The sequence below is a fragment of the Mirounga leonina genome, unplaced genomic scaffold (genome assembly GCF_011800145.1).
Source record: "Mirounga leonina isolate KUSES-001 unplaced genomic scaffold, KU_Mleo_1.0 Mir_101609, whole genome shotgun sequence".
Classification (NCBI taxonomy): domain Eukaryota; kingdom Metazoa; phylum Chordata; class Mammalia; order Carnivora; family Phocidae; genus Mirounga; species Mirounga leonina.
Window position 1 is genome coordinate 6765763 of NW_023270164.1, and position 15376 is coordinate 6781138.

General features: G+C 39.6%; 2 protein-coding genes across 4 annotated transcripts in view; one reads left to right on the plus strand and one right to left on the minus strand.

The window, feature by feature from the left end:
• CASK (calcium/calmodulin dependent serine protein kinase) overlaps positions 1-15376 on the minus strand; it is a 346878-nt gene that overhangs the window by 145223 nt on the left and 186279 nt on the right. The gene's annotated exons all lie outside the window — the stretch shown is intronic.
• On the plus strand, positions 4219-11088 carry GPR34 (G protein-coupled receptor 34). Its single transcript, XM_035003281.1, has 3 exons — positions 4219-4275; positions 4928-5016; positions 8542-11088. Exon 3 carries the CDS (start codon positions 8621-8623, stop codon positions 9755-9757), a length of 1137 nt encoding a protein of 378 aa, XP_034859172.1. The 5' UTR covers positions 4219-4275; positions 4928-5016; positions 8542-8620; the 3' UTR covers positions 9758-11088.

Below are 15376 nucleotides of genomic sequence, written 5' to 3' on the forward strand. Positions count from 1 at the left end.
AGAGTTGAACGTTAAACCAACTGAGCCACCCAGGCGCCCCCAAAACCACCCGATTTTAAAGTCATTTAAAAGAATTCTCGGAGTCCATAGTCTCTCATGGTTCACTGAGAAACTGAGGGTTTTGGGGGGGGGTTGGCGGGATGGGTTAACCCAGTGATGGGTATTATGGAGGGCACACATTGCATGGAGCACTGGGTGTTATACGCAAACAATGAATCGTGGATCACTACATCAAAAACTAATGATGTACTGTATGGTGACTAACATAACATAATAAAAAAAAAAATAAAAAAAATAAAAAAAAATAAAAGAATTCTCCTTGTGGTTATGCTTTCAGTTTGTTACCCAGTGAGGCCAATTTGTTTGAATTAGATTTTGACTTGATTTGATGTTTTGATTATATAAAACATATACATGGGTGCCTGGGTGGCTCAGTCTGTTAAATGTCTGCCTTCGGCTCAGGTCATGATCCCGGGGTCCTGGGATTGAGCCTCACATCGGGCTCACTGCTCAGCAGGCAGTCTGCTTGTCCCTCTCCCTCTGCCCCTACCCACCACCCCCCGCCCCACTCATGCTCTGTCTCAAATAAATAAAATCTTTAAAAAAATAAAACATGTATATAATTCCAAAGTCAAAACTGTAAACAAATTCCATTCAGAGAGGTCTAGCTTTTGTACCTTCTCCTTCCCCTTAATCTCTCCTTCCTCTTTTGTAAGTATTTGTATTATTTTTTGGTTTATCCTTCCATTGTTTCGTTATCTTTTATGAAAATAAGAAAATACCTATAAATATTCAAAAGTTTCACATAATAATATGATTGACGGCTCCATAGCAGCATCTCAAGATTTTCAGGGAGATTTGTTTTTGTCTCTGAGAGAGAGACATTTGTGTGCTGATGGGAAAGACCCTGTGGAGAGGAATATACAGCTCCAGGGGAAAGGGATGGGATATAATGTGCAGGTGGGGAGAGGGGTTGGCCCCAGCGACAGTGAAGAAGGCAGGGTCCAGGAGCACCTGTAGATGCAAGCAGATGGGGATGTAGGAATATGAGGAAGTTCTCTTCTGAGTACTTCTGTTTTCTATTTACACTGAAATAAAAGTGATCATCAGGCGGGAGTAGGGAAGGAGAGGGGGTTGTTGGCAACTTGAGAAGTGTGAAGGTGTGAAAAAATATTTTCAAACAATGGGACAATGAATTGACTAAGGCAGTGGTTCTCAAACTTCAGCCTCAGAGTCACACAGATTTGCTGGCTTCCACCCCCAGAGTTTCTGATTCACAAGGTCTGGGATGAGGTCAAGAACATGCATTTCTAACAAGTTCTTGAGTGACGTTGATGTTATTGGGGGGAGCCATGCTTTGAGAACCAACAGACAAAGGAAATACAGCAGGACTGCTGGCAGCACAGAGGCCCACTTGAGGTTTGTGGTCATGAATGTGAAGTGAGAACAATCAACACGATTGGGTGTATACCTAGTAGCCCTCATTTCAGCCAGCAGGGTTCAGGTCTGGAGCAGGTGGTGAGCTGAATTTAACCAGGGTTGGGATTCAGATAAAGAGAGGATGGTGATATCAGTAATAGATGGTGCCAGACAAACGTATCCATTTATTTATGCTTTTCTACTTCTATCTTTATATAAAGAACAAGCTAAGCTACCAATAAAGGAGGAAGAAGATACATGAGAATGAGCTAAGAACAGAAGAGACAGAAAGTAGAAAGCTCAGAATGAATCGGAAAAGGCTCATGGGAGGGAAGAACCAGAAAAAGATTACAGATCTTCCTCAATCTACAATGGGGTCATGTCCCGGTAAATCCACTGTAAGTTGAAAATACTGTAAGTTGAAAATGCACTTAATACACCTAGCCTCCCGAATCTCGTAGCTTAGCCCAGCCTACCTTAAACATGCTCAGAACACTTACATTAGCCTCCGGTCAGGTAGACTCGTCTTACACAAAGCATATTTTATAATAAAATGCTAAGTATCTCAGGTAACTTATTGGATACTATACCCCAGGTGACAAAGAGAATGACTGCACGGGTACAGAGTGGTTATCCGTATAGTGCTTGCTGACGCTCGTGACGGCGTGGCTGACTGGGAGCTGTAGCTCACTGCCACTGCCCAGCCAACACGGGAGAGGATCGGGCCACATACCGCTTGCCTGGGAAAAGTCCAAAATTTGAAGTGCGGTTTCCACTGAATGCACATTGCTTCTACACTGTTGCAAAGTAAAAAAATCGGAAGTTGAACCACTGTAAGTTGGGGACTGTATGTACTCAAATCTGGTCATAGTAGGGTCACCAGGGCACTGAAGATTAAAACAGAATTAGTATTTTGCAAACGGAGGCTAAGGTGTGGAAAAATAGCTAGTATAACATAAAAATATTTGTATTAGATTTAGTGAAACAGAATGCTAATAAATACCTATTTAGTTATATATAAAAAAAACTCTGCCAGGATCACCAAAACGTATTTGCACAGCCATGTATATCACAGTATTAGTCACAACAATAGCCAAGAGGTGGAAGCAGCCCAAATGCCCACTGACAGATGAATGGAGAAAGAACATGTGATATATACACATACAATGAAACATTATGCAGCCTTAAAAAGAAGGAAGTCCTGTCACATGCTAGAACATGGGTGAACCTTGAGGATATTATGCTAAATGAAAAAAAGCCAGCCAGAAAAGGACAAGTACAGTATGATTCCACTCAAATGAATTATCTACAATAGCCCAAATCATATAAAGTAGAAAGGTAATTGCCAAGGGGTAGGGAAAGGGAGTGTTCAGTGAGTGCAGAGTTTCAGTTCTGCATGATGAAAAAGTTCCAGAGATGTGCCGCACAAGAATAAAAATATACTTAATACTACTGAACTGTTTAAAAACTGTTAAGAAAGCAAGTTTAATATTATGGGGTTTTCTTTCTTTTTTCCTTTTTTTTTCCTCACACTGCACACACACAAAATTCCTGCCAGACCAACACAGTAATCCTCTTCCTTTTCAGGGGTTCTAAGGGGAAGAGCTACGAAATATTTTCATTCTAGCAATTTTAAAATATTCTGTCCCATGTGTCATATTCATAACAAACCAAAAGCTCTGGAGAATATGAGTTCAGGAAAGTAAATGTACCCAGAAATAATTAGAATGTTAGATAAAGCCCAATGAGTTAAATATTATTTAGGGTAAACAAAGCTGCAGGGTAACAATTATGGGGAGGATAAAAACTAATCTTTCATTTCAGATGACAACGAAAAAAGGGAAATGCCATGAAACTACAGGGCCAGCAGTTACATAGATGGACAGACAGTCATTAAATACTGGACAAGGACCAAAATAAAAACTGTAGAATCCCTTATTTTTTTTTTTAAGATTTTTAAATTTTATTTGACAGAGAGATAGAGAGCACAAGTAAGCAGAGAGGCAGGCAGAGGGAGAGGGAGAAGCAGGCTCTCCGCTGAGCAGGGAGCCCGACGTGGGGCTTGATCCCAGGACCCCAGGATTATGACCCGAGCCGAAGGCAGCCACTTAACCGACTGAGCCACCCAGGCGCCCCCCTTCATTATTTTCTTTAAAACAGAGATTTCAATTTACTTGCGAGAGTTTATCGTAGTGATAAAAAGGGGAGAATACCATCACAAATCTCATCTAGTCCTAAGAGTGTAACATTGTTTTAGAAAATACACCCAAGGTCGTAAAGGGATACATGAAAATCTACTAAAATAATGTACAGATCAAATAAAACTTAAAACTAAGGAATAAAATAATTCATTACTGATGTTAGTACAGTTCATTACAGGACTGCCATTTTATGTGAATAACTTAATTTCTAAAATGAATCCTGAAAGAAACAGATATTCAGTGCTTATTATGCCTTGTTTCTTAGGAAAAATAGAAAATGCATAATTCTGCTTAGAATTTATAAAACTTCTTTATTTGGGGGATAAGGGCAAACTTCCCACAACTGTGAAGGTGAAAGGTATTCATACAAAAGATAGAAATAATTTTCTAAAGTGAAGTGTTGACTGAGCTTACACATAAAATGGTTGCATGCTGGTGGGCTTTTGAACATTTTCACAAGGAATCGGACGGATGGCATATTGAAAAAAGAAAAGGGAAAAAAAACCTTATTACCACATGCAAATATAAAAAAAAAGACAACTTCAACCAATTGTACCACGACCGGATGGAGGAGCCCAGCTGACATACAAAGACTAGTCTCTGTGTTTAGGGAAGCTTGGGGTTCTGCTCCTTTTACTGCATGAGAGCCTGACCTGTGAGTACTCCTTGATTTCAACTCTATAAATGACCCATTATTTCAGTTAAAATTTGATTATCTGAATACTAAAAGTGAAACCTGCTTCATGGTGACTAGCAGTGCTTTGCTTTTTAGAGACCTGAGTAAACTGCTTGAATGATACCTCTCTGCCTTGATTTGACTTAAAATGAGGCTGTCTTCTTAGTTACTGGAAGTACTATAGGTCACTGTGGGTACTGAAGCTCATACTATCAATATTGTCACGTTGGTTATACTGTCTTTTGTATATTGCCATAAAGACTTGCAGAGCTACTTGAACCCATTAAGAGTTATGTTCATATGCAACAAATTTTATCTCCAATGTATTTTAAATGATCTATCACTTATTAACTTTATTGTTTTGCTGCCTCCCTATTTGCACCAGTTGTACTTTATTATATTGTTACTATTTTATGGTAATTGCCAGATGAACTAAATTTTAAGTTTGGTGTTTCAGAAGTAAGTAAGGTGAATATTAGAAAAAAGAAAAAGTAAAATACGTGTTAGTTAATTCAACTGAAACTTTTTTAAATGTTTCTTTTAGACACAGTTAAGTTTTAACAAAACCTAATGAACTACTAATAGTATTATTCCCACAGTAACGTGCTTCCAATTTTTATTCTGTATGCAGCAATTAATGCAATTTTTGAAGCATGGCCTGAAAGACTCGGTCACCAGCAAGTCAAATTACAGGGAAAGATTGCTGCCATTGCCAAATAGGTATGTATTTTCACAAAGCAATGAGATGTTTTCACAAACATACCCAGAGTGCATTTAAAAACCTTGGGCTCTTTGGAGGCCACAGCAGAAAGTACTGGGCGCTGCCCTCCAGTACAGCAGCTCCGACATGAGCCAGTTGAAAACTGTTGGCCGGGGGGTGGTGGTGCTGGGTACAGCGCAGCACTAACACAGGGGGACAAACTTCTTAAAATTGCTGGTGTGAGGGGCACCTGGCTGGCTCAGTCGGTAGAGCATGTGACTCTTGATCTCGAGGTTGTGAGTTTGAGCCCCACATTGAGCGTAGATTACTTCAAAATAAAATCTTTTAAAAAATCGCTAAAAAAAAAAATCGCTAATGTGGATAATGTTAAAGGAATCATGTCTAAATACTGCTGACATAACTCAGCATTAAAAAAGAAAATGCTGATCCTATGTGATTAGGAGTGAGGTTTAGCGAAAAGGATCATGGACCCTAAAAGCTAGGCAGATCTGAGTTCCAGCTTGGGTACTGCCATTTAAGAGCTGTGTGGTCATGGGTAAAGTTCACAACCTCTTGATCCCTCACTACCTCTTTTGTAATACCTACCTCACAAGGTTACAATAAGGATTATGCAAATGACGTAATATAAATGTGCCTGGTACACTGCAGCTGCTAAATAAGTATTAGTTAATGGTCCAGCCATCTAGCTCAAGGGTTCAATTCTCACTGCATATTAGAATCTCCTGAGGAGCTTTTAAAGGAAACCTTTGCCTGGAGCCCACTCCAGACCAATTAAATCAGAAGATCTGGGGTTGGAGCCAGGCATTGGTATCCTTAAAAAGCCCTCAAAAGGATTCTAATATGCAGCCCAGATTGAGAGGCAGCGAGAATCTTTTCTACAAAGCACCCAATCAGTGGTAGTCTTGAGATCTCTGGTGCTAAGACCCCTACCGCCTCCCAAGATAGACGGTTTCATTCTAGAACATTTCCTTAACAGGAGGCAGCATCTGTCTCTGCAGTTTCTATTACTAGTCCTTGTACTGCTTTCTGAAAACACGGATCACAGGGTGAAATCCATCTCCAGGGTGAGGTGCTTGTTTCCTTCAGCTTGCTCCTATGACATGATTTGGGCTTTTGTCCCCTTTTGTTCTGTGGCAGTTTCCAAGTGTGCTGCTGGGATGAAACACTGCATTCCAGGTGAGGCCCTCCCAGCTGGCAGTAACACCCTTCAGATGAGGAGTAATGGTCTTCATTTAAGACACTCCCTATCTATGAATTTAACCAAAGAAGGGGGTTAGTTTTTGCTGCAGCTGCAGCGCGCTACCGACACAGCAACCACAGTCCATTGCAATTTCGTTTCTTACTGCAGCTAAAGCCCTTCCTGTACTTGAACTGATTTTGAGATCCGCATGTAGAACTTCACCTACTCGTCTACTGATTTCCCTCTTTCATTCAGTAATATTCACTGGGCTGAGCACTTGGTACACAGAGGCAAACGAAAAGGACTTGGTTCCTAACCCTAACGGAGTTTAAAATACAGCACGGGAGAAGGGGAAAAAAAAAAAAAAAAAAGAACCACTTACAGAGGAGTCCTCGCAGTCGTTTTGGCTATCTGAGCTCTCAAAATCCTATCACTTGCCATCAAGTTCCCTTTCATCGGGGGCTATGAGAGGTTTCTACCTGAGCTTCTGCAAGCTCCCCACTCAACCACACAAGGCAAATCCCTCCTTCAGGCACCCTTTTCCTCTTCCTGGTAATCTAGATCGCAGCTTCATTTTTTGGCAGCCTGCCTTTCTTCCTAGATGGCCCTTTCCTTTTAGAAACTCAGATCACCAGAAGCATGCCTGTAAATTTCTATAAATGTTGTCGACATCGGTCTTCCTGCAGTTGAGACACAGGACAGACTAGACTTGGTCCTCCTGCCTCCCTTCCTCCAAGGACCTGAACTCTGCAGACAGGCTCTTACCAGGGATTACATAACTTCCTCTTCACCAGTTGGTTCCTCTTTCCTGGAATCAATTTTCCCCTTTTGACAACATTTTAAACTGGAATTTTACCCTCAGTGACATGATTTCTTCTTGATCAAATTATAGATAGAATATTAAGAAAGGCTAAGTTCTTCCAAATGTTTTTTCTCTGTGTACCATGCCACATCAAGAAGTTACTATAATTCAAATCCACTTTACATTATAGCATTCAGAATTTGAATGCACATGCCTACAAAAACGTTCACTGAAAGCAGGATCTTGGTCTTGTTCACCTTTGTTTTCCATGTAGTATTTAGCCAGGTGTGAAATATTTACTAAAATGAGATTAGTCCAAAGGTTTTTTTTTTTTTTTTTTAAGCTAATTTTCATGGAGCACTTTTACGTGCTAGGGTTAAGTTCTTCATACCCGTTGTGCATTTCTACAGATAAGAAAACTGAGGTTTAGAAAAGATTAATTGGTTTGATCAAGGTCACAGAGTTAGGTCTGATTTTGGTAACCTTGCTCTGAACATCTTTACGTTACTTCTGCTAAGATGCTGCTGTAGAGAAAAGGGGCAGTCGCTCTAAGAAAGGAAAGGGATGAGACCTCCTGGAACCTTCTCTCCATGTCTTCTAGCTCCTTATGATGGCCTCCCAGGCTGAGTTCTTCATAGCAATCAATGCCCAGGAAAGGGCCAAGAACAGGTAGCATTAACATTCTCTGCTGCCACAAACAAGTGGAATCCACACTCTATCTCTTATAAGGTTCTAGCAACAGTTGCAAATTACCTAACCCAGGGCATAGTAAGCTGCAGTTAGTTATTTCAAAATCCTGGAATGCACATCCTGTTTTCCATCTAACTATCACTCTAGGTTTCTAGGTCAGGAGACTGCCTGGCCTAATTGGCGGCCGTTGCCACCTGACTTGGTTTTGTTCGGCTACTTTGCTCTCCTGTTGCAGTGTTAGAATAGTCTGCTTAAGGAGGCAGGTGCTCTGCTCTCTTGGTCTTTGCCTGCCTGCCCTGTAAGCAAATGATTTTAATACACCCAACTCGGTCTTAGGTTGCAAAGGAAGACACTGAGGACTCTCTCCTCTATTCCCACCATGGAATACTGCCACAGTTTATCTGTCCTAGGCTGTGTGGTAGCTCTTGTCAAAATGAATGATTGCCATATCCAAGGGAAGGCGTCAAGGCAGGAAGCTGGGCAGGGGTCAGCAGTGGGCCCAGCTCACTCATGGCTGTAACTACCTTTAGGGAAATTGACCCTTATCTTTGAGCAGTGTGAGCTGTCATTTCTCTTCACCTCCGTCTCTATTCCTATAACAAACTCCCTATGGAAGTTTAAATAAAACAAACCTTGAACGTATACCGCAGCCATAGGAAAGGTTAGAGCACAACATTCCCTAAGGCTCTACTACATTTACTGCTTGTTTGGTGATACCGTAATGCTGCTATATACCTAGCGTAGATGGTTAAAGTTTCTCACGTCTAAAAATGAATGATTTATTATTTGGGCTTCGAGTTATAGTGACTGTTATTAAAATGGCAAATGACTCGATGTTGCATTCTGTTGTAGGAAAAATCTGAAGACATAAAAGTTACACACAAGGAACATGTCATTTAGCGCCTCCGCTTTTTGATCCCTACACCGGACAATGAGAGGTCACATGGTAACAATGCTGAATGCTACAGCCCGCAGCTGGCCTTCCTCCTCCCAGAAATGTAGCTTTATGGCTAATCGCAGCAACCAATTGCTGAACCTCTCAGGAGACCCAAATACTACTACTGCCTGTTCCATGGATGAGAAACTACTTTCTAGCCTGTTAACAATATCCTACTCTGTTATTTTCATCGTGGGACTGGTTGGAAACATAATTGCCCTCTATGTATTTCTGGGTATCCACCGCAAAAGAAATTCCATACAGATTTACCTACTGAATGTAGCCATTGCAGATCTCTTACTGATCTTCTGCCTGCCTTTCCGAATAATGTATCACATTAACGGGAACCAGTGGACACTCGGTGTGATCCTTTGCAAGGTTGTGGGAACACTATTTTATATGAACATGTACATTAGCATTATTTTGCTTGGATTTATCAGTTTGGATCGCTACATAAAAATTAATCGGTCTATACAACAACGGAGGGCAGTAACAACCAAACAAAGTGTTTACGTTTGCTGTACAGTATGGACAGTTGCTCTTGCTGGATTTTTAACTATGATTACTTTAACCCTTAAGAAAGGAGATCATAATTCCACAGTGTGTTTCCATTATAGAGAGAAGCATAATGCCAAAGGAGAAGCAATTTTTAACTACGTTCTTGTGGTAATGTTCTGGCTAATTTTCTTACTAATAATCCTTTCATATATTAAGATCGGCAAGAATCTACTGAGGATTTCCAAAAGGAGGTCAAAATTTCCCAACTCTGGTAAATATGCCAAAACAGCCCGAAATTCCTTTATCGTACTTATCATTTTTACTGTATGTTTTGTTCCCTATCATGCCTTCCGATTTGTCTATATATCTTCACAGCTAAATAGGCCGTCTTGCTATTGGAAGGAAATCATTCACAAAACCAATGAGATCATGTTGGTTTTCTCATCTTTCAATAGCTGCTTAGATCCAGTCATGTATTTCCTGATGTCCAGTAACATCCGCAAAATAATGTGCCAACTTCTTTCTAGACGATTTCAAGGGGAAGCGAGCAGAAGTGAAAGCACTTCAGAATTTAAACCAGGATACTCCCTGCATGATACATCTGCTGCAACTAAAATTCAGTCTACTTCTTAAAGCACTTGCGGTAAACACATGAAAAAGGATGAAAAAATACAACCTCTAAATTCCTTAAAGAACTAAAAATTATGAAACAAAGTTCTAGCATTTGCAAAGCTCAGATCTGCTCAAAGCTCTTTGCTTACTTGTGATATTTTATTTGCTTAGTTGTAAACTATTTCAAGGGAAAGAAAAGCTTATACTTATCACTAGATTTTAAATCTGTATGTAAAGTCTTTTCAAAATATGCTGTTAAGCGAACACTCTTAACATAGATTATAAAGTTAACTGAAATTTATGGTTTTAACAACAGAATAATTAAAATGTCATGGTTTCTCAAGTCACTAACGTAGTTACTCAAAATCAAGCACTTAATACTAATTTAAAGTGCATTTAAAAGTAAGTTAAATGATTGGCGGACTGACAAAAATGTCAGAAAATGCATGTTCTTTCTCATTTAAAGAGCCTGTATAATTTGCTACTGTATTCATTTATGCCTAAATCTTTATAACAGATGAAATAATAAATTCTAATTATAAAATGATATCACCCATTATCTATCACTTTTTAGATCAAATAGAAAGAATTTAAATACTGTACAGTAAAAATCAAACAACAGATGAGCTAAGAATTTGATAGCCTAGCAATAAGGACTTGAACCCACACCTTACTTAAAACAGATTTATAAGCGACTCAGCCATCTTGGACCATGCTTTGATAGAGTAAAATTGAAAATAGGCACACCCTATGATCCACCAAGTCTGATACTAGGTACATATCTGACAGAACCACTCAAACATGTTTACAAGAAAACTTATACATAATGATGCTCAGTGAACTGCTGGTTCATGATATCAAACAACTGGAAACAACCTAAGTTGGGTATCCATCAGTAAAGGCATGGAGAAATAAACTGTTCACAAAATGGAGTATTACACCACGCTTCAATGAAATGAACTACACCTGCATGCATCAACATGGAGAATTATCAAAAACAATGTTGAATAGAAAAATACCCCCCAAAACCCAACTGCAAAAAGGTATACACCATGTGAAATCATTTATGTAAAATACAAAAACACATGAAATACCATATTCTTTATGGATCTATAGATATGCAATAAAAGTATATAATGTGCATAATATCCACAGCATAACACACCAACTTAAAGTTAATGGTTACAGCTGGAGAGACTTGAAGCAAACATGGCAAAATGTTAATGTCTGTTAAACCTGTGTGATAGTACTTGGGTATTTGCTTTATTATTTTTGGTATATTGCTGAGTGTTTGAAATATTTTATAATAAAGAAAACTTATAGATTAGAATTAAAGGGAGCAAATTCTGAAATTTTCATGTATGCTCAAAATTAATTGGAGAGTAAGCTCTAAGAGAAAGGGCTCTTATTTAGCAAGGGCTCCTGGGAACTTAGTGGGTTGCAAGGCACACAGGTGACCAATAGGTATCTGCTGAATAACTGAATGAGTGAACGAATGAGCAGATGAGTGAGTCAGGGAGCGAGGGAGGGGGTGCTTAACAGAATTGAAAAACTGGGTGTATTTTATTTTTTCCTAGTCAATGTATCTCGATATAGCTGCATAGGACATCATATGATTGTAATCAGGAGATGTAATACGGCACCTGTTCTTAAAACTTTGTCCAGCATTTATTCAGTTTTTTGGTCACACAGAGAACCAGAATGCCATTGAGTAAATATGTAAAAGCTATTATGACAAAGTCCAAGGATCCATTCATAAGTTTGTCACAGAGTAGGAGAATTTCTTATAGTTAGAATAATTCTTCAAACTTCAGGTGGGCCAATGGCTGGGGAATCAATGTTAAAGAGTATGAACAATTTTGTTAGGGTTAAATTTATTTTAATGAGATTTGGCTTGTATACAATTAGTGCGCAGTCGTATATTAGTAAGTGCATGCTATTGATGGAATAAAGACCAGGTCAAAGCAGAATTATATTAAAAAAAAAACCAAGAATCATGTGAGGATAAAAATGGAAATCTGCAGAAAAATTAGCAGCTCAGAAAAAATTTATATTACTTTGCACTGACAATGTTAGCAAATACCACCAAACTGAAATTTGGCATTTCTGTTTGTATGGTTTTAAAATATAACCATACTAAATTTTCCCTCATGTTCTCAAAGGAAAAAAATTTTTTTTTTACATTACTGGTAAGCATTTTATATCCCTACATGTCTCTACTATAAACATAACAGCCTGAATGGTTAAATTACATTGCGTGTGCGCACATGAGTGGGGGAGGGGCAGAGGGAGAGGGAAAGAATTCTCAAGCCACGGAACCTGACACAGGCAGATCCCACGATCCTGAGATCATGACCTGAGTGGAAATCAAGAGTCAGACGCTTGGGATGCCTAGATGGCTCAGTCAGTTGGGCGTCTGCCTTTGGTGTAGGTCATGATCCCGGGGTCCTGGGATCGAGTCCTGCATCGGGCTCCCTGCTCAGTGGGGAGCCTGCTTCTCTCTCTGCCTGCCATTCTCCCTGCTTGTGCTTTATCTCTCTCTGACAAATAAATAAAATCTTAAAAAAAAAAAAAAGAGATGCTTAACTGACTGAGCCACCCAGGTGCCCCACACAATGGCATTCTTTTAAAAAAAAAATTAAAAAGCACATTGAGTTAATTCTTGGTATAATATTTGTGGTAAAATAAATTTTGATAAAAGTCAATCTGAGCTTAAGTTTATAATGGATTTTGTTTATTGATAGAAGTTTCACTAATAACATGTCTTAGAGTAACCTGAATCCTGCAAATGTTTGTAAATTTTTAACATGCTACTGACTTACTGAATTTAAGCCTATTTGTTATATATAATCTTTTATTTCTTACTGAGCGTTAGTGTTTGCAAGCAGGAAACACTTGTCCCTACATCCCCCAACCCAACGTTTAGTTCTAGAAGCATGCAGAAAAAGGAAATTCCCAAGTATATACATATCCTCACCTTGCAAAAGATACTCAGAACAAGTTTCTAAATAGCATCTCACATACGCAAAACTAAACAAGGGCAAAATTAACTGCCTGGCTGCCAGACTGAGACCCAATGCTGAGTATTGCTGTTCATTTTGGAAAAGTATTCAGTGCAGAGCTGGGTTTGATGACGGTTAACTTTCTAGGATCAGGTCAACAGAAAAAGGAAATTTTGTTCAAGTACAGAAGGGTTTATTTTCAGCTTCTTTTTAAAATGGATTCTTCAGTCCTGCCCGTATAAAAGTAGAACTAATAAAATTACAACCCTTTGAATCAAAGCCTTACTGAAAGTTACCCACAAGAGAAGAACAGCATGAAATAGAGTTCTCCCAACAAGCAACCTGGATTTTGCAGAAACATATTTTTTTAAACCTTTTTTTTTTTTTTTATTTGAGAGAGAGAGAATGAGAGACAGAGAGCATGAGAGGGAGGAGGGTCAGAGGGAGAAGCAGACTCCCTGCCGAGCAGGGAGCCCGACGTGGGACTCGATCCAGGGACTCCAGGATCATGACCTGAGCCGAAGGCAGTCGCTTAACCAACTGAGCCACCCAGGCGCCCTGCAGAAACATATTAACAGGCTATTTTTTTAAGGGTTTTTTTAAAAAAGATTTTATTTATTTGTGTGTGTGTGTGTGAGAGAGAGAGAGAGAGGGGGGAGAGAGGACATGAGCAAGGAGGAGGGGCAGAGGGAGAGGGAGAAGCAGGCTCCCTGCTGAGCAGGGAGCCTGATGCGGGGCTCGATCCCAGGATCCTGAGATCATAACCTGAGCTGAAGGCAGATGTTGAACCAACTGAGCCATCCAGGTGCCCTAGGTTTTTGAAATATGAATGGAAACTTATTTTACCAGATATTAAAATATATTGTTTTTTTTTTTTTTTAAGATTTTATTTATTTGGCAGAGAGAGAGAAAGTGAGAGAGGGAACGCAAGCAGGGGGAGTGGGAAAGGGAGAAGCCGACTTCCCACTGAGCAGGGAGCCCGATGCAGGGCTCGATCCCAGGACCCTGAGATCATGACCTGAGCCGAAGGCAGTCGCTTAACCGACTGAGCCACCCTGGTGCCCCATTAAAATATATTCTTATCTTTCAATAAGGAGAACTCTGTGCAGCAGATACAGGATAAGCTTATCACTGGAACAGAATACACATCTCTAAGCAGACCCTCAATGATACAGGAGAAGATAATATGACATAATTAATGTCTCTCAGCAGAGTAGGGGCAGGAACAATCAGAGGGAAACCTAAGGCTCTGTTACTCAAGATGTGCTAGAATCTTGCAAAATGGGGTTAAGTGGATTTTTGAAATCCTGAGTGAGTGTGACAAACTTCCCTCCCTCAGAAAGAACCACTACAAATAAAGGGAGACACATGAGAAGCATAGGGGAAGGAAGGGATGGATTAATAAAAAGTGCTGTGCTTATTAATCAAAAGTCAGTTTACAGCCTCACCTCATGTCACACACAAAACATTATGAAGTGGATTAGACTGTTAAATGTAAATAATGGAACCATGAAAAGATTTAAAAATAGGTGACTAACTCATCTGTGGATGGGAAAGAACTTCCTACTAATAAAACAATAGAAATAACTATAGGGAAAATGCATAGCTTATTTTATTTTATTTTTTTTGTCAAAAACCACACACAAACATAAACGCAAAAGCACAGAGTGGGAAAAACATTCACAACAGACGTGACATCTACGAGGAGAGCCTTTTAGGTCAGGCACCAAGTCCAGATGCCATAACTTGCCAAGGCACTTCTATTTTTCATCAGAAGAAAGCATTCAAAACTCAGAATGTAATCTGAATTGTGTCATCTCAGATGAGATGGAAACCAAGGCACGCTCTCACGTTGGCTGAGGCCACGTCTTTTTTCAGTCTGGTTTGCAGATGAAGACAGGAGGGCTGGCTGGGGGGTGGTAACGACAGACTCAGAGCTGGAAAGGAAGTGCTAGGTTTGTCCTAAACTTCTGCTATGCCTCTTATTTCCCCCCTTTCAAGTTCACATGCAAGAAAATGAGAAGCAAAGTCAGAGATATTTATATTATAAATAGAGATGTTATATGTGCCTTTACACTGTTAGGCACTGGACACACATTATCATCACTTAATCTATACTGCAGTGGTGTAAGGAAAACTGCCTTTTACACAGGAGGGGATGTGAGTTAGACTCTGACTCCACAGACATTGTCTCCGCTAAGACAATGCTTTTTGTTTTCATTTCCTTCTGCCCAAGCCCAATGGTTAACTACTGAGATGTCTTTAAAAAAAAACAAACAACTATGTATTTGGGACAAAAAATTCTGCTTATCACTCATCCAAACTGTGTGAGGTCAAAAAGCCAAAATCTTAAAGACTGGTTTTCTAGCTGTGGCACATTTGCACACTCCGGGAAAACTCTGCCTGGAACATGGACAGTAATCTTGTACAAAAGCCTACAGGCTGAATGGGGGAAAAATAAAGTTTTAGAGCACCTCACCCTTATTAATTTTGCTTCTGGCCAAGGAAATGCATCAAGAACCATCCTAAGATGAGATTTGGAAGAAGTTTCTAATTATAGTTTGAATATAGGTGTGGATGATACATAGAATCTCTTTTTGCTTTGGTAAGTCATACAGTTATTTCAGGATCCACAGTC

What these genes read in the sequence shown, in the direction of transcription:
- GPR34 (XM_035003281.1), top strand. Translation starts at nt 8,621, where the DNA reads ATGAGAGGTCACATGGTAACAATGCTGAATGCTACAGCCCGCAGCTGG.